General features: G+C 44.3%; 1 protein-coding gene across 6 annotated transcripts in view; it reads right to left on the bottom strand.

The window, feature by feature from the left end:
* Positions 1 to 720: 720 nt before the first annotated feature.
* Positions 721 to 27,333, bottom strand: part of ap3d1 (adaptor related protein complex 3 subunit delta 1) — a 47,217-nt gene continuing 20,604 nt past the window's right edge. Inside the window, exons 16-35 of one of the 6 annotated variants that reach the window (XM_080771028.1) lie at positions 26,803 to 26,948; positions 25,566 to 25,713; positions 25,054 to 25,125; positions 23,978 to 24,053; positions 23,052 to 23,251; positions 22,157 to 22,230; positions 21,186 to 21,209; positions 18,202 to 18,382; positions 17,067 to 17,231; positions 16,403 to 16,456; positions 13,575 to 13,676; positions 12,090 to 12,254; positions 11,324 to 11,371; positions 9,970 to 10,002; positions 9,095 to 9,284; positions 8,276 to 8,364; positions 7,772 to 7,857; positions 6,129 to 6,250; positions 5,510 to 5,589; positions 721 to 4,795 (exon numbers count right to left, since the gene is read on the bottom strand). In XM_080771028.1, coding sequence (XP_080627154.1) covers positions 4,700 to 4,795; positions 5,510 to 5,589; positions 6,129 to 6,250; positions 7,772 to 7,857; positions 8,276 to 8,364; positions 9,095 to 9,284; positions 9,970 to 10,002; positions 11,324 to 11,371; positions 12,090 to 12,254; positions 13,575 to 13,676; positions 16,403 to 16,456; positions 17,067 to 17,231; positions 18,202 to 18,382; positions 21,186 to 21,209; positions 22,157 to 22,230; positions 23,052 to 23,251; positions 23,978 to 24,053; positions 25,054 to 25,125; positions 25,566 to 25,713; positions 26,803 to 26,948 — 2,151 coding nt within the window. In that variant the 3' untranslated portion in view covers positions 721 to 4,699. Of the gene's footprint in view, positions 4,796 to 5,509; positions 5,590 to 6,128; positions 6,251 to 7,771; positions 7,858 to 8,275; positions 8,365 to 9,094; positions 9,285 to 9,969; positions 10,003 to 11,323; positions 11,372 to 12,089; positions 12,258 to 13,574; positions 13,677 to 16,402; positions 16,457 to 17,066; positions 17,232 to 18,201; positions 18,383 to 21,185; positions 21,210 to 22,156; positions 22,231 to 23,051; positions 23,252 to 23,977; positions 24,054 to 25,053; positions 25,126 to 25,565; positions 25,714 to 26,802; positions 26,949 to 27,333 lie in introns of all 6 variants that reach the window. The other 5 variants (XM_080771027.1, XM_080771029.1, XM_080771031.1 and 2 more) reach the window with 5 other exon arrangements.

The raw sequence follows: 27,333 nt of genomic DNA on the forward strand, positions 1-27,333 counted from the left end.
GACCCCACTGGACTAGATAAATATTAGATACATAAATAAATCTATAGGCCAATGATTCACTGTTCAGTGTTTATAGGAAAAAACCTTGCACCTGTAAACCTGTGATGAGTTGATTGTCGATTTAACTCTCGAGTGAAAGCAAGTAGACCGATAATGGTCATTTTAGAATGATTCATTTGAACAATCTCAGGGTTACATAATGGATACGTGGATTTTACTGTGTAGGTTAACTAACTAGGTAAATGTTAGCAATAGGATATTCAAGGTCTCGGCATGCTTCAACCGCTCATGGTCAAACATAATGAAATACAGCACTGTAGCATTTCTCATGTGGGAGTTTATTATTTCACTGTAACACAAAGACTACAGCAGCCTTTATTTTATTTTGGGTAGACTTCTTTCTTTAAAGGGAACGTTGATAAGACAACATACATTGTCATAGTCAGTAATCCCCTTTAAAACATTATATTACATCTTACAGCTGGAGAATAAGAGTATGAAGGAATTTAGACAGGACCTTCAAAGAACTAAAATACAATAAGAGAGCCATATGAGAGCGTATATGTCAATGTCACAAGCCAAACTCCATAAGATAAATCACTACAATGGACAGAGCATTAAGACAAAGTGGGTTGCTTCTCAGTCAGAACCGTACATCATGTGACCTTTGACCGACCATGTGTGTGACCTACTCTACTGTTCAGCCCCCCCCCCCCCCATATCCTCTGACCCGATAAACCCCCAGCCCTTTTAGTCCACTTGCCAGAATGTGAACCCATGGGCATGTTGAGTACACCAAAGTTATATGTTATATAAATGTTGAGTATGGGTCTCCAGCATGTAGAAACTGCCGGATGCTAACTTGCATACGTTGAGCAATTTTAAAAATGTGCATATTATGTGACCATACCATTAACGATCTATAAGGATTAGGGAAAAATATATATTTTTAAGTAGCATGTGACATGTCAAACTAGGGGGTTTTCGTGATGCTGAATCCAAGCATTAGTTTTGCACAAAAAAACACTCCTTGGGCTAAAGCGGCCATAGCCATCATCACAAATGTGATGATGTCAGCACATTTGGGCAAGTGCTATGGCAGTTTTTAGCCCAGTGGGTGTCCTTTTTTGCCAAACTAATGCTTGGAATGGATTGAGATCATGAAAACACCCTAGTTTGACATATCACATGCTACACATATTATGCGAATTATGAAAATTGCTCAACATATGTAAGTTAGCATCCGACAGTTTCTACATGCTGGGGACCCATACTCAACATTTCTAACATAAAACCTTGGTGTACTCAACATGTCCGGGTTCACAATGGGGCTCTATAGGCTGGCAAATAGACTATTCGCTTCCCCATGTTTGATAATTTAAAACATTCAGATATCTTTTATATATATATAAATATATATATATAATTGTCAAATGAAAGAATAGAATAGATAAAAAATACAATACCATCAATTGCAGAATGGTTTAAGTCAACTTCATTAAAAAAAAAAAAAAAAAAGAAAGGACAGAAAGGAATGTCAAAAGGAGTACTAGATAATGTCCTCTGGTTGGGGAAAAACAAACAAACAAACAAAATAAAAAGTAAAAAAAAGTGTGTACATTCCTAATCATGCAAGATACAAATTTTAATTAAATATTTTGCACAGGGAAAAAAAAGTGTTAATTAGTACAGTATGTTTGATTAGGAGTCATTTAACAGTTTCATTTATATCAGCCAAAGCATTTTATATATATATATATATATATATATATATATATACACACACACACATACATATATTACCAGTTGATCAACTCTGTTTTCAAACTCTACTACTCGACAGATGCTCGTGGAATGGCTTGTCTGACATCATTATCATCTACAGTTGTTGACAAAGACTAAAAGGGAACGAAGGGATAACCAGAATATACAAAAAGTCAGTTGTAAGTCTTGCTACTAATACGTCAAGCTGGACCAGGCACTGACTTGAAGTTGAGATAATGATTACAGGAACCAAGACGATGACTAAAATACCTCTGCGACTCGTAAAAGGACACCGTTTTTTTTTTAATGGTCATTCACACTCATTTTGTCAATTCACAAAGGAGTGGCAAGGCAGTTCTGAGGAACGGCACCTCTGCTATGTGACGTGCAGTGAGCTATTGTGATGTTAAAATTCTACGTGGCACCAAGCGCAAAAGGTTGGATGACCTATGAATTATGTTGCTAAAAGAGTAGTTGCTCTGATTCTCATGGTGAGAGCCACTCAAACTAATACTGATCAAAAATGAGTATGGTAAAAGTGACCACACTTAAGCAAAATTATGACATTTATTCATTCTTTCATGCCCAAAGTCTATCCCAAAGTAAGCTTTATGTTTACAACATCTTCAACGACTAGACGGTTAAACAGAGAAATGACACTAAGTTTAACTGGATCAGTCGCTAGCTTAAAGTAAACAACAACTGGCCTTCATTTGACGTAAGCTAGTAAAGCTAATAGAGAAGCAGGGAAATGTCTCTAGATGGGCAAGTCGTTCTCTCCTTCCACATCTTTCAGTCACTCACTTGGACCCGGAGGTGACAGGCCTTACAACAACCCAACGGCTTAGCAGTGAGCATATTATCCTTCAGTGTTGTCAGTTGTCACTGCACTAAATCACAACATAAAATTATACTTACACTACCCCATCCGTGAATGTATAACCAGGGAGCAAGCTGTGGGGTGGGGGGGGGGTCTCACTGTAATCAGCTTGACAGCTGACTTTGTATTGGGTGAAAGTGTATAACGAGTATTGTATTCAAGCTCACAGAGCTACTCTGATGCTGCTACTTCCATTATGTACAACCGAACGTTCCGACGAACACGACTCTTTATTCCACATCGTTCTTAATTCTCTGGATGGGGACAAAGTGCTAGCTCAGGCTTTTGAATTCCTGGAGCGATTGATATGTAGCAAGAACGTGGGAAGAGGGGGTGTCGGGGGTGTCAAACTGCAGCTTAGCACAGTTGGAACACAGCAGGAACACTGGGGGAAGCGGGGGACGTGTGGTTCAGCGGAGGAGAGTACTGATTTCGCCACGGGGTTTGCGTCAAATGGCCGTCACACCCCTCACGTCTGGGAGCTCGACAACCACTGTGGTAATCTCTCTTTAATAATAACCATTCCTCTGTATTATACTACAAATGTACTACCCCCAAAAGGTGGAAGTGGATGTGTTGGATGCAGCTCAAAGTGCGACTGTCTGACCTTCCTTTCCCCTTGCTATTGAAGAATAACGGACAACAAATGGCCAAAAACTCAAACCAAGATGGGCGATCGAAAATGGCCGTTTTCAAAATGTTTTGGAACGGAAGGTCGAATCTGCTCAGTTCAAAGCTTGTTGGACGCGTGACTATGCAGACATTTTCGCAGGGGGGCTCCTCTAGCAACTCCCGGGAGCCCTAGGCGGTCGCACAGTTTGCGTATACGGCGGGCCATTCGACTCAAACCCGTGGCGAAATCAGTACTGGCTCCAACGAGACACAAGAGTGCTGGGATCGGTCCGCCTGCATGGTCAAGGCACAGAGCAAAACCAACCCATATACGAAAAAGAAACACAAAACGAAAAAGAAAAAAAAAGAACACCCGTAGTACCATAAGTAGCCTCTCTCTCCCTGGGTCCTTTTAAATGAACATTATTAGCAGGTCCGATGTGGGCCTTTGCCCAGTCTGATCCGGTCACACACAGCAGGGCCAAGGCACTGCTGCACGTCTAAAACATTTCACAGTGCAATTTCCCCCCCATCAGGTTACCAGATCAGAACAGTGATAGGTGACCATTTTAAAGAGTCCATATATTTTTTTTCCAGCTAGGACCAGTCTGAGGAAGTCAGTCACACAATTTCCAGGACAAAAACATGAGCATTTATAGTGACAAACGCAAAAAGGTCGGGGGGGGGGGGGGGGGGGATGGGGGGAACGAAAGGCGCAGACAGGCTTCAGACAAAATAAAAACCCCAAACAAATCAAGCAAAAACAAACGACAAAATAACTTCAAAACAATAAAAACACAATTCAAACCTTCAACAACAACAACAAAAAAAAGTCCAGTTGTCAGATTACGTTACATGACCGTCACAGACGCAAAAGGCCAATAGAGTGGAGGATAACATGGGAACAGAACAGGGGAACGCTCAGCGATGCAGAAGTCACAGAGCTCAGCATAGAGCTGGAGACAAGACGGGTGCAGACGGGGGGGGGGGGGGGGGGGGGGAGAGTTGTTGAGCAGGAAGGAGAAAAAAAAGTGTTGAAATCCAGGAAGTTAGAAAGCAGAAAACGAAAGTGCACCGCAGGAGGGAGTGTGTGTGTGCAACTATAGTCTGTAAAACAACATCAAATGTTGAGTAACGAGCTCAAGAGCGCAGAAGGGTGGTGGTGGTGGTGGTGGGGGGGGGGGGGGGGGGAGAGACACTGAGTGAAGAAGAAGGAGGTTTTGACGAAGGAAAAACTTCTTGTGAATCTGTGGACTCATAAAACCAGGCAAATACTGGGAAGGTCAAAGACAAAGTGTGCTCGTGTGATTATGTGTTTCAGCATGGGGGGGGGGTATAGGGAGCGCTTTAGAGGACTGTACTGAGTGGGGGGGGGGGGGGGGGAGTGGACAGGAGGGTGGTGGTAGGGGGGGGGGCACCCTGGGGGCTGTCAGTCAGACACAATCAGCACTGAGAGAAGGTCTGCTTGATCTCATCCAGAACATTCCCAAGCAGCGACGGCTCGTCACATTTAGCGTCGATGGACACGGTCTGATCGGCCTGAGAGAGAGAGAGAGAGAGAGAGAGAGGGAGGGAGAGAGAGAGAGAGAGAGGGAGGGAGAGAGGGAGGGAGAGAGGGAGGGAGAGAGAGAGAGGGAGGGAGAGAGACATGGATTTGAGGACGGAAGTCAAATGCTGGCGTTCGCAACTGGCATATGCAAAAGATACAACAAAGCTATACACAGCGTATTTGTATCTTTGTAGCTGAAGTTGAAACCAGCTCAGCTTTCTTTGTAGCCGTTGCGGCAGCTACAAACGTCGGACGTATCTTTGTTATCTTCATGTAATAATCGATCTACGAGCTTACGATGTGTTGTGAGCTTGTAGATCTGCCTTTTTCTTCTTTTTTTTAATACAGATTATGGGTCACGGTTTGGATGTTTGAAAATCTAGTCATCCAAGGTTAACCCGTTTTGGTGTTTTAAACATTGTTATAATTTAGCTATTGAAAAATAGCAGATCTACAAGCTCATAGCGCGGCACCGAGCAGCGCGCTACGAGCTTGTAGGTCTGCCGTTTTAGGAAAATCGGGAAAATATTTATTTCAGAAAACTGGAGAATTTAGAAAATTTTGAGGTCAGGCCTAAATGGGTTAAAGTCATAGATACCGTAATAAATAGGTGTGTGTGTGTGTGTGTGTGTGTGTGTGCGTGCGCGCCAAGGTTTTTAGCAAACAGTAAAATGGAACGCTGATGAACAGGCAGTATAACTTACAACTTTGACCAGCAGACAGACGTGGTGACCCTGGATAGACCTGCTGTACATGGAGGCACAGGAGTCGATCCTCTCCACCACTGATTCAACGAGAGAGAGAGACACACGCGTGAGCTTGACAACTGTTTACACCGAGACACACATTCCTAGAAAGCACATGGTTCACAAAGGAAAGGAAAGGTACTATGTTTATTGTTTACCCAGGGTATAACTGGACTAAGCTCAAGAATGTGTTTACAGCCAGGCCCTGCTCATAGAACATTTCATGGTAGGGGGTTCAATGCCTTGTCCAAGGGCACTTCAGCGGTGGAAATTTTAACGTGCCGGTCCGGGGATATACGAACTAGCGACCTTCCGATATCAAGACCGCTCCGCAAAACACTGACTGGATGATTGTGTGTCGGTACGTTGGGTGCATTATCAGTGGTGTAAAATAGATAAGTAGATGTGTACTCAAACTACTCATGTACATCATGTACATCTGATTAAACACCTCGACGCGTTTAAACATCCGGTCGGTCATTGTTTTCAACAACTACTGCCACGTCATACGATATCCCTTGCGTAAGCAAGTTAGGGGGGGTGGGGGTGGGGGGTACTTCAAGTGTGTGTGCAGTACCAGAGAAGTGGTGGTGGAAGCAGATCCTGGCTAGTAGGTGGTGGAAGGGCATGTTGACTCCCTCCAGTCGAACACAACTGCCCTTCAGGTCCCCTGATTCCAGCAGCTTTGCAAACGCATCGCTGGTCAAACGACAAAGAAATACATACATATTTCACATTATATCGCATTTCATGATTTCATACAGTTTCACCAACATACAGTGATCTCAAGCGCAATTTTTATGACAACTTTACCGTCCGCGTAGTAATGCAAAAATGCATTTTGCATCACTGACACTGAGAAATGAATTATATTATGAACTATCACACGGGGGAATCAAAGCGCACCGGTTTTCACAAACGTCCTTCTCATCACAGCGGACTATATGTTAAGTGAGGTCAAGATGTTTATAAGAGCATGCATAAAAATCCAAATGGTAAAATCCCAGGCACTGCACAGAAGAACACGTAAAGGCAGAAAGATGGAGTCTACCCCCCAAGATGATGTTTCAAGCTTGGAGTGGAAGAGCTATAGACAAAATTAGGGTTTCGATCCCAATCCCTCATTTCCCCCTCAGGATCGGCCAATTCCGATCTAATCGTAGTTAACACGACTGTCTGTCTGTCTCTCTCTGCGTGCAGGGCTTAAAGCCAAAAACAATCCCAAGAAAATGTTTTTTTTTTGCAAATCTGCACTGATCTCATTAAATGACTTCTATGAAATCCTCAGGACAGAAATCAGTCCCCAGGACTGATAACTTTAAGCCCTGTGCGTGCGTGCGTGCGGCCCTGTGTCTGGGCATGTGCAAAGCTAAAAATAAAGGACTTAAAACAACAGGGGAGGCGCTGTTTTCCCGAATATTTGACGATGGGATTCTCAGATTGCCGTCATGCTAACAAGAGTCCCTTAGATAACAGCCGGGTCGTGGGGGTTAAATTGGTTCTAAAGAGATCAGTTTTCCGGATCTGGTAATTTGTCAACGACCGATCGATCACTTGGGAGTGAAAACTGTCAATCAGTGGCGGTCTGGCAGAGCGCTACTCAAAATATCAGCTAGGGTGGTAGTTTTTTAATGAATGTCCAAGGAGGCGTAATCCAGTGAGCCGATTCTATTTTCCTGGGAGAAATGTGTTGACCATAGACGCAGACGTCTATGCTACTGTGGTCTAAAGTAAATAAGTACATTTATTTAAGTACTGTACTCAAGTACAATTGTGAGGTATTCGTACTTTACTTGATTATTTTCTACTCAACTAAAGGGGCAAATATTGTACTTTTACTCCACTACATTTATTTGAAAACTTTAGTCACTAGTTACTTTGTAGATTTAGATTAGTATTACTATATCAAATAAAATAAAAAAACATGTATTACGCACTTCAGCACTACATACATTCCAGCCATTTGAAAATAGTTGATCTACAAGCTCACAATGAGATCTGCTATTTTCAAAATAAACGATTGAAAACTTGAAATGGCACAATGAGTACTTTCTATGTTTGGCACTTAGAAGTACATTTTTATAGCAATACTGTTGTACTTTTACTCAAGTAAAAAAAACTTGAGTTACTTGTAACAGAGTAGTTCTACATTGCAGTATTGATATTTGTACTTAATTAATTAAAACGTGCAAGTACTTTGTCCACTAGTGCTGGACTCACCTGTAACAAGGGGTAGTGATCAGGTATGAGGTGCAGGTAAAGTGCAGTTTGAAGTCCAGTTTCTCGTGTGTGGAGGAGTCGTCAGTCTGCAAGAACACAACACAACAATGAGGAAAGACAGGCAGCCAGAAAAAGTACAATTGATTTGACAGGTAAGATAACTTAACCCATTAAAGAAAACAAAGAAAAAAAAACGTATGTTTCTATCATGTCAGTAGTTCTCAAACTATTTCATGTCAAGGAGCCCCAGAATTATATATATTTGGCCGCCGAAACCCCATCTCAAAATATGTTGTTCCAGAGACCCCCCTGACGCAAAGATATGAGCAATGATATATGAGCATGTAGATCTGCTATTTTCAACAGCTAAAGTTTAAAATAATGGTTGAAGTGGTTAAAAGCTACATGCGTCCTCGGGTCTAAATGGGTTAAGATATAAGACACTTATTGTCACTTATGTCCATATACATTTTGGATTATTATAATCCTACATTTCCCACAGACCTTGACAATGAAGGTGAGGGTTCCCTTCAGCTTCTGAGGCATCACGATGCTCTGCACAGCGAAGACGAACCGTGCCTCGTTTGACACACCTGAGGCATGAGAGAGAAGAAAAAAACAAAAAAAAACATCAGCGCCAACATTTAAGATTCGATACATCGTGCCGGGTCACCGGTCGTTCATCTCATGAAAGATATGACACGTTTAACGTTTTCATAGAAATGAGTCTACATTCATGCATAGAAGGAAGCATGAAGTCAGTCCGCTGCCCCTCCAAGTTGGCAGAGGAAGTGTAGCGCCCATGATTACGTTAGATAATTGACACTGGGTGAAAAAATAGTTTGCAAAATCGTGGAATAAAAATAGAAAAAAAAAAAAGTGTCTACAGTAGGGCTTTAGACACAATTGACTCAAGTCAATAGTATTTTTTAGTTAAATTTTAGTTAATTGCTCAGAAACATTGTCAGGTGAAGGAAGCGCCGTCTCCGTTGTGTTCCCCCCCGCCCCCCAATTAGTCTGATTATTGCGACCACAGGTCGCAGTTACTATGAAAACCGTGAAGGAAGCCCGTCACACTTCCTGTTGTCACACCTGTACTCGCTTTGATTGTAGTGCTTGCATAGCTCTCTATGGGCCAACCATAGAAAGCACGCAGGAAGCTTGACACGCTTCATGTACTGCATTGCGCAAAATAGAAGAGATTTCAACACACACACACACACACACACACACACACACACACACACACACACACACACCCCCACCCCCCCCCCCCCCCCACACACACACACACACACACACACACACGTGATGTAAACCGACCTGGGGGTAGTTGGAAGGGCACCGTGAGGCCATCATGTGGGCCTGCCCCTTCTGGCCTCTGCAGTTTGGAGTTCAGCGAATCCAGGACGTTGAATTCCATGGATTTAAGAAAGCTGTCACATTTGTTCTCAAATATGACCGACACGACAACCTGACTGCCATCCTGTAAGTTCCCCTGGATGTCACACACCTGGAGAAGGAAAAATAAATGAAAAAAAACGACTTCATTACTCATTTATCTTTATTGTTCTTGCCTTTCTCTACGGTACAGAAAACGGTTCAGTTTGTTTTCAGAGTGCATGCAAAAAAACACAGCAAATGCACTCCCGATTGCCAATAGCCAACTCCCCAACATCAAAGCATGCCTCACTTTGTAAGAGAAAATAGGGTCGACGAACGAAGGGTGTCAGTGATTCATGAGTCGTGGAGCTCAAGCACATAGCTGATCTACAAGCTCTCACCGTATCATGCTGCAATGCATTGTGCTTGTAGATCAGCTATTTTGATTAAAAATATATATAATAATAAACTGCAAAAAAAATATTTTAAATAAAAAAACAGATTTTTCTTTTTCATGTTGGAGTTTCGTGCCATCGAACAAAGCTTCGGATATTCAAATATTTTGGCTCAGCTCTATTGTTTGACAACACACACACACACACACACACACACACACACACACACACACACGAGGAATTCAATCTCAGAAGACAGCATTATTGTGCCACACCAAACAAAATTCCCATTTCTCAAATCAATTAGTTGGACGGACAAACTCTGAGGCTATTCACTGAAAAGAGACGGAGAGAGAGGGAACACTGCAGCCCAAATAAACAAATTCATATTCAAAACACTCATATTGTCATGAGAAGAACCTCAGTCAGTAGCTGATCGCCATCCTCCATCATCTTTAAAAACACAGAGAGAGAGAGAGAGAGAAAGAACGGGCAACATATTGTGTGTTAATCTCATACTGCTGCTGCTGGATTTAGTATTTTATTAGAGTAAACATCAGCTTTCTCTGAAGAACAACGTACCGGTACAAGGAACCAGTGATACAGCACCATCTTAAAAAAATAGGTGGTTCTTAATTCACCTGAAAATTGCCGATAATTACAATGGCTTATGGTAGCTCTCCACCTCACCGACGTAGTTGGTGAGGTGTTTGAAAGAGTCTGTTGCCAAAACTCTGCTGGTGAATGGGCGGTTGGTTGGTACACTTAAATCTGCTGGTGAATGGGCGGTGGGTGCACTGTCAGGTCGCAAGTTGTAGGTAAGTGTCGAAAGTCGACTGAGCATCAAGGCATATATTGTCTGTCGGTGTCGGCTCTCCGGTGTATTCAGCAACTTTTCTTTCACACACCTTCCAACCGACTTGTATCCCGACTTCATTCAACTGCCAGTCTGTAGTAATCTGTAGTAGTCAGTTTGGTCTAGACTCAAGAGCTACCTTTTTGAAAAAGGGACACCATCATGTTGTTAATGTGTTATTTCAGTTTATTGTGGATGATTATCGTAGTCCATATAGGAGGGTTGGGCCACCTCGTCTTTTTGATCGACCAGACATCTTGATGGGCTATTGCGTCAAAAACCACCAATCTGGCAAAAGCTGCCAAATTGGACAACACAAATGAACATAGCAATGGTTAATCAGTGGGCCAGGTGTGTACGCTGTTAAGTACTACTAGGCCCCTGCTAAAGAGACGAGACCACAGTAACGAGAATGAGTTCGGGAAGTTACGCCAAGAGTCAGAAGACTCTAACCCCGTTTTCACAAGCCCAGTTAGTACAGTTAATGGGCTGCAACGCTGCAGCCCCTTATCATGAGTGCTACATATTAGTTTTTTTTTCAGGGAAATTAGATATTAAAGGCGTTACTTGCAGACTTTCTGAAGACTTAACTATGCAGGGCATGAATGCACACAGAAGGAACGCTCAAAGAGAAACACGTGCATTAACGACTTGACGCGAGTGCTGGTGATCTTTTTGATTTTATGGTTCAAAGAGAATTTGAAGTCCCGGTAAAAAGTGACCGTTGCCCAATACTGGTCCATAGAAAACACATTTACTCATACAAATCATATTGCCAGAACATTCCCCCGTCTGTTTCATGGGAATTGTACAACCTGAAACATTTTTGTTTGTATGCATGCATGCCTGCCCCGGCTGGCACACCATCAGAATATTATGGCACAGTGTCACTCAGATCCCCCCCCCCCAAAAACTCACCATCTTGATGTAGGAGTTCTCAGCCAGCAGGCAGTAATTGGACATGGGCTGAAAGGAGAGAAGAGCTCGGGTCAGGTTTGGTCATTCGGTATGCTAACGAGGCAACTGGAGACTTGCGGCCCTCTGCCGATGCGTACAATGAACCAAGCAGCGTGTGTCTGAAAGTCTACCGTTCAAAGATTACAGGAGGAGGCGTTCACGATGTGAGGGGGTCAAAAGGTTAACGTTGCAGTGTCTTGAAACACTATCTATTGACACAACAATCATTCGGTGACATAGAGGTCATCAGTGACCTCATATTTCCCCCGATATTAAGTTAGGAAATGCATTAGGAAATGCATCCGTCACTTCCTTATACTGTAACTGAGTTGCGTATGAAAAACTCTGACGTGATCCAGTTCGAAAACTACAGTATTTCAGTGTTGGAGCAAGGGTTTTAAAGCCACATAAGATCAATCTCTAAAAACACTATAGTTTGTTTGTAGTGTTTAGTAAAAGATAATGGAAGTAAATTGATCTGTTTTCACTATGGATCATTCATCGCGATTTATGGATCATTAGAAAGCAGCACTTTGTTTATTAGTCACACAGTGAGGAGGAAATCAATCATGTATTGGAGATTGAGATGCATTGTGAATTTGTGACACATCGGCAATCGATTTATAACCGAATCGTAGCCCTCTGAATCGGAAACGGTTGCCGCCTATTGCCGTGCGCACACACACACACACACACACACACACACACACACACACACACCACTGACCGGCAGAGGCTCCTCCTCCTCGTCCTCCACGGTGCCGTTCTGCACAGACTCCTCCCCTCCTCCTCCGTCGCTGTGGTGGTGATGGTGGTGGTGCTTCTTCTTCTTCTTCTTCTTCTCCTTCTCCTCCTTCTCCTTCTTCACCTTCTTCTTCTTGTGCTTGGAGGACTTCTGGCGACAGAACAAGCCATAGATATATATATATATATATATATATATAAAGAAGAAAATAGATGCGCTGCAGTTTGTTTGGTTGGAGTCATGTGCATCGACGTGAGGGGCGGAACGGAAGTGTGCCGGAAGTGCGGAAGGCAACGATGCCACTCAACTACTGGCCTATCACAGCACGTCTTTGCCAGGACATTCGGGGACTCTCCAGGACCCCAATGTCCTCTCTGTGACGTACATGGAAGCTTCTGTGAAGCACTAGCCTTAATGTCCTCTCTGTGACGTACATGGAAGCTTCTGTGAAGCACTAGCCTTAATGTCCTCTCTGTGACGTACATGGAAGCTTCTGTGAAGCACTAGCCTTAATGTCCTCTCTGTGACGTACATGGAAGCTTCTGTGAAGCACTAGCCTTAATGTCCTCTCTGTGACGTACATGGAAGCTTCTGGAAGCTTCTAGCCTTAATATCCTCTCTGTGACGTACATGGAAGCTTCTGTGAAGCACTAGCCTCACCAACCAAGGAAGCTTGCCCTCACTTCTGCACAGACACCCCCAGAGCCCAAGGAGGCATCTCTACCTTTCTATGTCTATGCTTTACGATGACGGAACGCCAAACAAGCAGGAGGAAGAGAAGTGAAAAGTGAGACGCGACGGCACGACAGCGCCCGGGGTCGGTCAGTAAATCAAGCAGGCTCAAAGTGTGACCGTCACAGATTGTGAGGTCGCCGTGCGTGCTTATCATTATGAAGGGTTTCCGGACTGTAAGATAACGCACGAGACTGGCCGCACACAGCAGATGCACATCCGCGCCTAGTATCAGTTAACAGGACGTCGAGAGTAGAAACACTCTCTGCAACAACAACAACCCAAAAAAAAAAAAACGTAGCCCCAGTACATCCGCAGCATGTTGTGTACAGTACAAAGCAACACACGTGTGTGTGCCAAAAAATGTCAATAAACCCGCATCCTGTCAGCCGCCAGGCCGCTCTCTAGACCGTCTGTAATCCTTAACCCATTCTGACCGGGAACCCGTTTTGGTGTTAGCATCATGTCATGCTTTAGCTATTGAAAAATAGCAGATCTACAAGCTCATAGCGCGCCACCGAGTGGCGCGCTACGAGCTTGTAGGTCTGCTATTTTTTGAAAAATCGACAAAAAATGACATTTTTAGAATCTGATCTCAGGTCAGAATGGGTTCATCAGACCAGTGTGTGTCCTAGTGGAAACCTCGTATGAATCTGATCTCAGGTCAGAATGGGTTAAGCAACGCTGCTAAGACTTCCGTCTCGCAATTATCATCATCAGCGGGCGGTGACTCACAGTCTCCTCCGTCTCTGCGTCTTTGGACTCGTCGGGCTCCGAGTCCACGGCACCAGATGCTGCCTGGGGGGCCACGGGGGACGCTACTGCTACCGCGGCTTCCTGTTCAGACACACACACACACACACACACACACACACACATACATTCACACACAGAACATGTTTACACGAGTTAAGGAGAAAATGTGCACATAAAAACACATGCGATAGGGCCGGGCGATACAATTTCTCAAATCAATATTTTCACGATTACTTGAAACGTTTGCCTCGATTAAGATTAATGAACGATTTAATGAAGGATAAAATGCTAAAAAAAATAGCAGACCTACAAGATCACAACAGGGCTACGTGGTAAATCAGAGATTTAGTCGATTATAAATACTTTTTTTTCTCCCTCCGTGTTGATTCGTATGAGAAAACAAATGATAATCTCCTTGATTATCCAGTTCTAGAAGTCGGTTATTGGTTCCAAGTATCCGTTTCGAAACGATAAATCTTTGCCCAGCCCGATAATTGTTATTGCCTTGTCAAGTGAGGTTAGTTAGTGAGGTCATCCAGTCATTCAATCACAAAGGTGTGGTACTGTATATACAGTACATGGGAGTCCTAGGCTCCATGTATGTCTAATTCTGCGTTATGACAAGCCACGTGAAAACAGGTGGGGGGGAATGGAAGGCACGTTGAAGCCTATCCTGGCATTCATCACGTGGACATTAGAGCTACATTTCCTCAAGGACTGACTGATTTATCACGTGTTGGAAAAACAGAATTTCTTGGAACCTCACACAAGATTGCCCCATTTTCAGCCCAATTTAATCATTGGCAATTTCCCCATGTGTATACTGCAGTATTGCCTGTTATTGCTGCTAACCCCCCACTGCTGTTGGCCGAGGGAGGGTGTGGAGACAACCACGCGCCTCCTTCGATACACATGAGTCACCAGCTGCAAAACGCACACAGACGTTCACACCAACTCCGCCAGGTGCCCTCCCCTGCTCACCAGGCACCTCCACCACCTAGCAATAGTGCAGTAAAGTCAGTGAAGGTGGTTCACTGACCTACTGCACTACTGGTGCGTTTTTTCCGCTGTGTTTTGCGGAAAGCAGTAGGCTCTCTCTAGCCGTCAACCTGTCACCAACACACCACTAGAGGATCAAATCGGCCACGGTCAGAAAAAAAAACCCTTGCACGGACGAAATATTTGGCAGCAGTGTGCAAATGACGATGGACATAAAGTGAGATTTCTTTCTCCAAAATTCGTTCCGATATCCGGGCCGAATAAACAGGAACTGAACCCTGGTCAGTGCAGTGCTGGAGGAGTGCTTGACCTTCACACCACCCAGACAGACAGGCTATGGAAAATTGGAGCGGACGACATGTGTGAAGCCATGTACATTTGCTTCATGTTTAGGAGACAATAGCATTTCGCCCCATACTAGCGCTTTACGGCCCTTTGCCCTATTTATGTTCAGAGAGTGCAGTCCAGTCTCAGTCATACCACCACCACCTGTCCCCTTATTTAACAGCTGGGTAACAGCTGCTCTATAAATACACAGTCAGGGGGCTGCTCCTGCTGGTACATAACAGAAGCCAGCACCTCAAGCAACGCTTGAGGTAAGAATGCAGCATGTGCATTAAAAAAAAAAAAAAAGTCACTTTCAATTACATATCCAATATGAACAATGAGTTTTGTAACAAACTGAAAAAACCCAAAACGAACAATGAAAGAAAAATAAAATCACACTTGTGTGAAGTGAAGGGCGCATTTGTTTGCTTTTGTACATCACAGGGGCATGCTTTAAAAGCAAACATTATTTAAAACGTCCATAGACTTGGTTTTCACATGACGTCATGTCTGAAAGCCAGACGTTGGGAGGGGCCAGCACCCCTCAAAAAAACAAGAACAACCCAAAAGAAACCCAACAAGCGGATACACAGATACACCATAAGTGTTCATGGAGCAGGCAGCCAAAGAACACGTGTGTGTGTGTGTGTGGCAGTACAGGAGGACAGACAGGAACCGACTCTAGGCTAGGTTCCAGAGAATGTCAGCCCGCCATCCGCTTGACTGTTATTACCATCGGCAACACAATAACAAAACAATAAACCACACAACAGCTACCGCGACCTTATCACCAACACAGCACGCAATGAGCAACATAAACGAGAGGGGAAGAGCATGAACTGACACACACACAGTCACACACACACACACACACACACACACACACACACACACACACACACACACACAGTCACACGTGTACAATGAGAGAGGTGAGTTAGGTGACCTGTGAAAGGGAGGAAGTTGTGTGTGAATGTGAGACAAGCAGACAAACGGTAGAAAACAAAGCTAAAACGCTGGTGACACAACAAAGCTAAAAAGAGGCAGGGGAGGGGGAATGTATTGCCAGGGGACACAGCTAGGACATAGATCACAGAGAAAACACATGGCGTTATGAAAGAGCAGCGTGTGTGTGTGTGTGTGTGTGCACATGGGAGAAGGAGTGGAGAGCAGTAGGGCTGTCACAATTACACGTTTAAGTCGACGATTAATGGTCACACAAACAATTCACTCATTTAATTGTGTTGTCTTTTGCATTGAGCATTGGAACAGTTACAATTTACAGTGTGGCTTTTAGGATTCGTAATCAATCACAAATTGCACAGGGCAGATGTGACAACTAACTTAAATGTACAACGAAATCACTGACACATTTGTCATTTCCAAAACATGGTGGAAATAGTTGATCTTAATAATTGTGACAGGCCTAGTAGTGGAGAGCAGAGAAGGAGAGAAGACAGAGAGAGAGAGAGAGACTCAACCTGGGAGATAGAGGGCACTGGAGCGTTTGAGAGCCAGAAATCCAGATCCGAAACCTAGAGCAGGGAAGGGAAGAGGGAGGGAGGGGGGGGGGGGAGCAGGTGAAAGGGTTAGGGGTGAACAGGTTCTCTGTCTCGGTACTACTATTCATGAAAGTGGATACAGAGGCGTACACTGTTCGGTTTCATGAATAAATCAAGTATTTGGCGAGGAGACTATACCGAGGGGGAGCTTCAGCTATAGCAGGGATGGGAACCGATACTTGATTTGATCACTATTAACCAATTGAGGGAAAAAAAAGGAAGGGGAGAAGTTAGGGGAGAAGCAATGGCAATGTTAAGTCAAATGGAAATGATCTGAAGCGACGCGCCTGCCCGCACAAACGTCAGTCAGAAGAAACATGAGCCCTCGTAGAGACCAATCCACAGAGGGGGGGGGGGGGGGGGTGCCATGGGCACAGCGATTACCGAGGTGTACCATTAAGCGCAACTTTACACCTCAGCACTGCATTAGCTACACCTGGCCTACAGGGAACTGCTCATAAAACTGTTTTAACGCTCCATCAGAATTCCAGGTCAAGTGAAACCAGAGCCTCCCCTTTTGTATATGGACTAGGCTGGAATACACCCGCTAGCCCCTCCCCCCCCCCACTGTGACGTCACATACCTCAGCGTTGGTGGAGGCGGGCGGCGGCGGCGGCGGGGGCGGCGCCACTACCACCTCGTTGCTCTCCTCCGATTGGACGACGACAGGCTCGTCTGGCTGAACGCCCATGAGGTCTGGGCCTTCCTCGTGTTTATGTTTCTTCTTCTTCTTCTCTTCTTTGCCCTTCTGTTGAAAACACGAGTAAAATAAATAAATAACTAAATCACACCACATGTGAACTGAGCGGCGCTCAACGACGACGCCGCTGGCTGGCTGCAGTTATAGTGCTCAGTGTGACTGGCCTGTTGGCCTCGTACTCAGCCAGACAGACATACACACACAGCCAGTCATTGGATTAGGTCAGGCACCGCTCCAAAATGAACACAAAGTGGTTGACATTGCCAATAGACTTTCTCCTGGGGAAATCTCTCACAACAACCATTTAATAACCAAATATATTCAGACGGGCAGAATAGGAAAGGAATGATCTCATCAGATGTCATAGCTCACGTTATGAGAATCTGGTCCAGGAATGGAAAGGCATGTCTCAACCCACGACAAAGCCAGAGTGCAGTAGCTATGCAAAGAATCAAACCGATAAATCAGTTTCAACTGGCCTGCCAAGTGAGTTTTCTTTTGTGGTATATCACAAAGTATATCGCATTTGACCTTTGAGACAAATAAATAGACACACACACACACACACCCTTGAATATTATAGAATATGTTTAAGGATTACCGTCTCATCTCACACTAAATATCGCACACACCATATCTGTAACTTTCATTAGCTCTCTCAAAAAAAAAAAATATATATATATATATTTTTTTTTTAATTGTTCCAAGGGCCACTAGGTGGCACCCCACGGGGGCCGCATTTGGCCAGTTGAATAACCCTGCCCTATAGGTCAATGGGCACTATTTTGCGTGTCTAAAGTACCAGGTCTTATGCCTTTAACTTAAGACCTGGAGGCGTGGCCAATGTGGTTTGGCCACTTAAAAACAGCCAAATAGCATTGGCCACGCCTCCAGGTCTTAAGTTAAGTCATAAGGCCTGGGTACTTAAAACCATAGACGTATAAGGCCGTCTGTATGAGACGTGCAAAATAGGGCCCCCCCCCCCCCCCCCCCCGATGGGTCCAAAAAATACGCATACCTTTCTATCCTTGTCCTTGTCCTTCTTCTTCTTCTCCTTCTCCTTGCTGCTCTTCTTCTTGGCCTCCGGCGGCGGGGCGGCGGCCTCCACCACGTCTCCTCCTGCGTCTGAGACGGGGCTCGTCTTCAGGGAGTCGGGGCGGTGGGAGCGGACCGGCAGCTTGTCGCTGTCCTCCAGGGGCCTGCAGTGTGCAACACACACACACACACACACACACACACACACAGAAAACTATTTACGACGAGTCCAGTGGTTCTCAACCCGTGGTCCTTGAGGGGGTTCCAGGTGGTCCCCAGCTAAATTATGGGAGAGTTGGTGACCAAGTGGACCCCAATAGAGCTTTTTACTCTTGAGAGCGCCGTCAAATGAAACCATTTCATTTCATTCGACGCTCTCAAGAGTAACATTATTGTTAAACATAATTAGAGAACTAGAAGAATGGAAGAATTGTTATTTTTGATCAACGTTTGCCTATTATCTCCACATCAATACAGCACGGAATGGTGGAAAATACTGTAATCGTATCCAACAGCAACAAAATATTCAACGTTTTTTTGGGTCCTCCTCAAATTGTGGTCCGCGGCTCAAATGCAGAATACATAATTGGGCCTCGATATGAAAAAAGTTGAAAACCACTGAACTAGTCCATACCATAGACTGTAAAAAATATGGACAAAGCGTTCCGCGGGTCTAACGTGAACGTAAAATGAAGCCTGTCAGTCCTTGCAATGGAAGTCGCCATCTTTCTAGATCCGTTTTGGCCCAGTTCAGGCCAGCTGGCCCATTGGCTGGCCCAGACAACGAGGCGGGACTTCCCCCTTCTTCTTCGTTGGTTTTTATTTTGACTCGAGTGGGTGGGGGATCCCGTTCATAGACTGTAACGGTAGCCACGCCCCTCAGAACATGCGCGACTTTATGGTCATTTTTTTAATAAATGGGACCATAATTTTCCAAAAAGAATATTATGACATTAGAAATGAGACTTTAAACTAGTGACTGGAAGCAAAAAGTATTCATGACCATGTTTATTAAGGTAATACAGTCTAGGTGAAGTTGGGCCCAAATACATGGACTTCTATGGGGCTATGGGTTTTTTTGAGCCCAATGACAGCGCCACAACAGGCCATTATATGAACTTTCATTTCCTTAGTGGCTTCACAAAATATCCGTCTGACTGCCCCCCTGGTCCATACCCATTTGGGGCTATGACACAATTACTAAAACTATTAGTTAAGAAGATCTAGGCATTTGACTGACACTCTTAATCCAGGGCGACTTACAACAAGCAAGAACACCACAAGGTGATATATACTTCAAACGCATAGAAGTAGTCATCTCGGGATCATGAGTAAACCGAGTAACAGTAGATTATCCATACATTTGAAACTAGATCAATCATGACCTGGCATCTGTCTACATTAACATGCCATCTACAGTAGACGACATACTGTAGCCTTTGCATGAGCCCGCAAGGTCGTCGAGTTTGGGGGCGAGAGGAGAGCTATACGGCAACTTCTACGGGCCGCTACGGTGGAGATCTGACAAGGTGAGTTTTCACACCACGGCGGAAGAATGTGAAGAAAACGGAGCAAACGCTTCAAATCACAGAGGACCCACACAGACATTTCTCTTCCCCCCCCCCCCGGCCTTGTTCATTCTAATATTTTGTACGAATCCAAAAGCTCCGAATAAGGCAGCCACTTTTTACTGGCTGGCTTTCTCTTCGCCCGTCTGGCACAAAGTATCAAAAGGAGAGGGGACCCATCGTGAACTCTATTCAAAAGTGCATTGTCAGCATTGTGCCGCAGCATCAAGACTCTCAGACCGTTGATTTAAGCCATCCTCTTGGGGGCGCGATGGTGGGACACTCATGCAGAAAGCCAGACTATTGTGACTTCCATTGTCAAATTCCTCCACAGTGAACCTTATCCTGGAAGCAGGAGTTAACCATGTGCACTGGAGCCCCCTGCTGGCCATCCTCTGTAAAGACCCGTGTCCATGCCTTCAGTGCTCATCCAATCAATCACCCTCAATTCATAGCAGTGAATGCACAGCCCAATTCGCCTCCGATATCGTTGACTGTAAGGAATCTTAAATATGTTTATTCTATACCCATTCTATGTGATATTAGCCCTCATTTAATATCCATGCCAAAGTCATGGAGATGATCTTAAAGTACATGTACGTCTGAAACTATTTTAACTTAAAGTGTGCACACCTCAAGGGAAGAGCTGACAACATTTTGGAAGTAAGGATAGTCTAGTAATACGTTATTAAATGAATCAATTAAGGAAGATCAGAGCAGAGGTTCTACGACCGAGGCAACAGAGTTGCAGCTCCTGAAAAAGCATTTTTTCAGAACAAAAGTGGACAATCATCGGGGATTAACATGCTTTTAGGCAACCCGGTCATGAGAGGCAAGTCGATACCCATGAGGCCTTGAGAACATCAGCAGTGATCAGAGAGAGATCAATGTATTAATAATGCCCAACACATTTTCATTAAAAAAAGCAATCTAGTCTTTTTTTGGTCATGTTTTGAAGAGGTTTTCACAAACAATGTGCCAATAATTACACACAATCCCACTGCCGATATTCTCAAGTGAATGTTAAGGTAGAAGGGGTCAAAACAAAGTGGTATAGGGTAAAGTCAACAAAATATTAAATATAACACAGTAAGATTATTATAATTTCCTGAGATGGTAGATAAAACCAAATGTTAAAATGTTAGGCAAAAAAAAGTGAGCAAAAAACAGCAACCCAGGCACTGCAACCAAGATGAGAAGAAGAGGAGTACTATTATGTTTATGGAAGGAGAAGAAGAAAATAACACTATGTTTATGGAACTTTGGAAGGAGAACGTTATACAAGTTTAGAGAGAGAGAGTGTGAGGGAGAGAGGAAAGAAAAGATGTCAGGCAAGCGAGCAGAACAGCAATCCGTCTAGTGTCGGAGTCTGAATCCTGCGGCTGGGGATGCTACTCACCTGCGCCCTGCCTTGGCCACCACGCTGAACCAGACAGAAGAGGGGGGTGTTATGGGGCAGGGCAGTGGGTGGGTGTGTGTGTGGCGTGAGAGAGAGAGAAGCAGAAAGCAAAAGCACCATAATGAGTGAACGGAGACGGAGCCATTGCTGACTCATCATCATCATCAGACCGACGCGCTCAAGAATTCCAGCTAATAAAAATAAAAATAATAAAAAATCGAAGTAAAAATGCGTGTCTCGTCTCCTGCCTTAGCAGTAGAAAGTTAGGTTGGCGTTAAATCATCAGTTATCATTCCCCCAAAATCTTATTTGCCTTTCTTGACAGTAATGTTATGCAATTGGATGCATCTCTCTCACCACTAAAGCAGCATCAGTGATTGTAACTTTAACTCTGAGGGCAAGAGAAGTTACGTTTATTGAAACATTTGATGTATTCATTTTTTACTTTTCTCGTGACCACCGTCCACCGCGCGCTCTGACTTATGATGCGTTATCCGCTCAAAACAAAATGGGTTGTACACACACCAATATCGCATTTCCAGATGGTTTATTATTTCTCTACATCACAGAGAAGACGTTTCGGCCTATCCAGCCTTCATCAGTGTGAAGAGTTTGTGAATGTCAGTGTCTTTTAAAGGAGTGGTGACAGTGCGCAGGTGCACATAATCACCACTGATCACCTCACATCACACCCGAGGGGTGATTAGACTGGGATTGATAACCATATTATAAAGGCTCCGTCAACATTATTAATGTTGATTACGGTAGTATACATTTTTATTAATTTGTCACGTCAGCCTGTCATGTCATATCACACAAATCAACTGCTACCCTGCGCTCAGTCACACTTTTATATTCAATTTGAATGTGGAAATACGTCAAACCAAGGCCCTGAATGCCTGATTGTGGAAGCAGAGCGGGTGTAGTGTGTATACTTATTTACAGTAAAGACCAGAGTGGGGTGAACTCACTTGTCCAAGTCGATGTCCAGGGCTTTGTGGGGGTCGTTGGGGTCTTTGTCGTCATCATCGCTGGGTAAGGCATTCTAATGCAGGGCAAAAACAACAACAACAAATTAAAATCCCCGCCGACCACTTCCATTATAAGTGGAGTGGCTCCGTTCGATCGGTGGGCAGTCAAAATCGTACGATTACCTATCCGATTGACTCGATCAGGCCGTCGCCAAATTCACCGATACGCAAATCCCATTAAACAAAGCTAAAAGCTGCGCCGTTTACATCATGTGTCACTCAGAAAGAGTAGCGTTCTCTCCTCAGAAAGAGTACATTTTCGCAGAGAAAATGTCCATAAATGCATCTTTCCATTGGCTTTGGTTGTATCAGTTTCACCTCGTTAAAAAAAACATACATCCACAACTACAGCAGCAGACAGTGCAGTGCATTGCATTGCATGAAAACGGAACTAGTAAATTAACCTGACGCTGCCAGATCCAAAAAGCTTGCTACACAAATTTGTTTCACAGCTTATTTGGATCTGGGATCGCGGAAGCAAATTCGATGACGGGGCTGTTCCTTTTTTTCAAGATACATGGTAGATGATTGGATGGGAGCGTCTGTCTATCACCGTGTGGGCGTGCAAACACAACCAATCATATCGACGTGTCTATATACCGTCACATCCGCATCCCGCCTTTAGCTCACGCTGATTGGTTCGGTACGAAGCAGATCTGACTCAGGGCTCAACTCCGTCAGAGATCCCAGATGAGTGTTGTGTTGGGGAATATGTTTCCGCAATACCGCCCTCATCTGGCAGCGTCAGGTTACTAGTAAATGGCCACTCAGCCAGGTTGCCAGTTTTTCTTTCCAAGCAAAATGGTGATTTATATTCAGGCGTAAAGTAGTGTACCTCTGGCATCTCCTCCGTAACGATGTCCACCACCTGAGCTGGCGTGATGTCTTCCTCGCTCTCGGGTCCCGAGTCGTGCTTCCTCCCTCGTCTTCCTCCTCCTCCTCCTTTCTCTTTCCTCTTCTTCTTGTCCTTCTTCTTCTTGTCCTTCTGCCTTCGCTCCTCCTCCAGCTTCACGTACTGGTCAGACATGGGCAAGCCTGGCAGGAAAACAGTTAGGCCCGTCACATTATTACATCGTCGTCCGTCACAATATTACATAATCGTCTGATCGCAATTACTTGGGATTATCGCAATTATTTTGTCATAGTGGTCATAATCATGTCCATGTTGAAAAAAGTTCATACATTCATACAAAAATTGCCGAAATGTCACGCATTGTAAACTTGTAGATCTGCTATTTCTGCTTTTTTTGAAGTATGAAAAGGCCAGTAATTACTTGCTATATTTCAGTTATTTGTCATATCTCCCCTGTGCACCTTTTTCATTACGAAGCCTAAAAGCCAAACAGAATTCTCTACAATTCTCTCGCAATTATTGTGTGTGACAACTAATCGTCAACTTCAATGTGTGACCGTGACAGCCCTAGTCACCAGGCCCAGGCCCCAGTCCTCGTCTATGGTGTTTGTCAAGCTGATAAAATACAATCATCCATCCATGTGAAAGGTAAACCAAAATGATGGGGTTCCACAGTAAGTGTTATAGAGACCATTCTGACCAACCTGGGACTTTGAGAGGTACGCTGAGGTCAAAGGTCAATCTGTGCCACTAAGCTGGGACTTTGAGCGGTACGCTGAGGTCAAAGGTCAATCTGTACCACTAACCTGGGACTTTGAGAGGTACGCTGAGGTCAAAGGTCAATCTGTACCACTAACCTGGGACTTTGAGAGGTATGCTGAGGTCAAAGGTCAATATGTAGCACTAACCTGGGACTTTGAGAGGTACGCTGAGGTCAATCTGCACCACTGGAATGTGCTCCACTCCGGGCGCCTCCTGGTACACCTGCACATCAACATGAAAACCATTCCTTTAACAAACACCTACTGTACATAGTACATTTATTTAACAAATATAATTTGTTCTCTAGTACACCTGCACAGAAAAAATAAATAAAGTTTAATTTAACAAATACCATCCTGGGACACCTAGCGTTACAGCAGTGATTAGGCCACAGTGCCCTCCAGAACGAACATTTTTAACAAAAATATTGGCTTCTGGGGGGGTCCCTGGAACAACATATTTTCAGATGGGGGTTCATCACCACTGACATAGAAACATGGGTTTTTCAGATTTCTTTTTAGGATTTAGAAGCCTTTTTTTTATCGACCTCAGTCCAAAATGGGTTAAAGACCAGAATGGAAAGGGTAAGGAAAGGAAAGGTACTATGTTTACCCAGGGTAAATGGACTAAGCTCAAGAACTTGTTTACAGCCAGGCCCTGCTCATAGAACATTTCATGGTAGGGGTTCAATGCCTTGTCCAAGGGCACTTCAGCGGTGGTAATTTTAACGTGCCGGTCCAGGGATACGAACTAGCGACCTTCCGATATCAAGACCGCTGTTGTTTGGTTGGTCTGTTGTTTGGTTGGTACTTGGTAACAATCAATAATTTAGCTGGCGACCGCCTATAGGACCACAAACTGAGAAGCAGTGTGTTACAGCAGTGGTTCAAGGTGATTTTGGGAGGGTCTCCAGATGACAGTGAAGTACCAAATTAAAAGGACTTTTAAGACCTTTTTCATACCTCAAAAAGAAGGAAAGGGAAAAAGACCATTCCTGCGTCAAAAGTAATCAACAAACCATACAATAAAAACTGGTCAAAGATTGGCCAAATTGTCAAATAATATGAGAAAGAGGCAAACTATGAAAATAGCTAGCTGCTATTTTCTTAATATGTATCTGTGGAGCCGAACATTGAATGCCTCGACTCCTACATTCCAAATGCTTGCCAGGGTGGGGACTCAGAGAATATGATTATTTTGGGGGTCACGGCTGTGACAGTACCTTCTGAGAGGACGGCGAGGCCTTGATGTAGAACGGGTTGCTGGCCTGCTCCTGCTTCCTGACTTCTCTCCTCTGGTGGTGGAGAAGAACATCATAATATGTCAGCATTTTAAATAAAGACATAATGAACATACAATATCGATTGACGGCATATTCACCATAGGCTTCGTTTAATTATTTTATCATTACCATCATTTTAAGTGCATTGCATTTTAATGTACAGAATGTGATACACGAATAAAGTGAACAGCAACTATGAAACATTTCATCCGGTCATTTAGTGTTATTACTTTACATTTAAATGGCCTTTTTTATTAGACCAAAGCAGTGCATTAAATACTGGCCTACTTATGAATATTTCCACAATATCCAGAGTAAACAAAAGGCATATATATATATATATAATATATATATATATATTCACCCTTCCATATGCTCCCTTCATTAAAAACAAAACAAAAACAGAAACATCAAAGCTCTGAGACGGAGCTCATTAGTGCAGCCATGCGTACCCGCGCCAGCTCCTTCTCGTCCACCTCGGGACGCGGTCGGGATTGTTTGGGCTCCTCCCTGGCGAACACGGCCTTCTTCGACGACGGCTTCTCGTCTTCGGACTCGCTCTCAGACGGCGGCTCGTTGATCCACGCGTCGAGGTCCAAGCTGCACGGGTCAGTAATTGGTTATTGAATGCAGCTTGCGCCCACCAGAGAGAACTTTAGAGAGTCTGAGTGAGGCTGTAATATTGTTGTCGTTTATCTTCCCCCTTCATATTCTAGCAGCCGATTACCATCACAGGCATGTAATAATCATAATATACTGAGATTATAGATAATGTAATCATAATATCCAATCTGCTATTGTGCCAGCTATAACATAAAAGAATATATATATCCCGCGATTTTTGGAACCCATTTTTCACCCAGTGCCAATTGCCTAAGCTGTTAATCCTGGGCGCTATACTCTCCCTCTGCCAACCTGGAGAGAGCCCCAAACTGAGCTCATGCTTCCTTCAATGCATGAGGAGTGAACAGGGAGGAGTTTCCCCCGATAGAACGTAGCGCGTGGAAGGAACACGTTATTCCAACCAGCTCGCGAGACATGGCCAAAGCATTTCCCGGAGGTCCCCAGCCAAAAAAACGTTGAGAACCCCTTCCCTAGGGGACACAGGGAGAACATGCGAACTCCACACAGAAAGGCCCTTTTGCCAACGCCACCTAGTGTATGGGCACCGATGACGCGGAGGAGAGAACACGCCCCCAGCGGGAATCAAACATGGGACCTTCAAGCTGCGAGGCGACATCGCTACCGACTGCACCACCGGCATGTCATATGTAATAATAATATACTGTAATAATTATAGATAATATTCAATCTGCTATTGTGCTAGCCTCGGAAACCCAGACGTTTTTATTTCCTGGGAGAAAAGAAAAAAGTCTGGGACCGAGTCCACTTCAATTCGGCATAGAGTAGCGCAAACGTCGATCACTCTCTGCTGATTTCTGATCGTCTGCACCTTTGTTAAATTGAAGCACACACGCACACCCGTACACACTCCTCTCTCTCGCTCTAATTAATCAGTCTCATGTCATGCAGCTGTGTCTAGATTCTCCCGGCGGATTCTGCCGGGAGCTGCCTATGCCATAGAAAGCATAGGTGGACCCCACTGGCTACTATTGTGCCAGCTTATACGAACGAAACGAAAAAAAACAAAGATGCAAGAAGACATAGATGGATTGTTCTCTCACTCACCCTTCGGGGACAGGCACTTTCTTCTGCGCCTTGGGGGCCACGGGGTTGAGTTCTCCTGCGAACAGAGCGGTGACCTCCTCGGACACCTCCACGTCCTTCTGCTGCAGCTTCTGGATGTACTTCACCAGCTGCAGGATGCAGGACGCCTGGCGACCAGACAGACAGGAAGGAGGAAGGGACACGGAGGACATGGGCAAGCGAGCTTTAGCGACCGCTATCGATCAAATTAGTGTCGTGTTGTTGTGTAACCTAATCGGTAGGACTGCGGTGATACGAGTTCAGTTAACCCGTACAGGCCTGACCTCAAAATAAAAAAAATAATCTTCAAAAATAGCAGACCTACAAGCTCGTAGGTGGCGCGCTATGAGCTTGTAGATCTGCTATTTTTCAAAATTATAACAATGTTTAAAACACTAAAAGGGGTTCCCGCCTAAAGTGGGTTAATGGTTGGCTATGAATCACAAGGTGTCAATGCTGTTGGCAGGACGGGGGCTGTGGAAAATGATGACGCAAGTAAAAGCATTAAAAGGC

The sequence above is a fragment of the Protomyctophum bolini genome, assembly GCF_963924005.1.
Source record: "Protomyctophum bolini genome assembly, chromosome: 8".
NCBI classification, from domain to species: Eukaryota; Metazoa; Chordata; class Actinopteri; order Myctophiformes; family Myctophidae; genus Protomyctophum; species Protomyctophum bolini.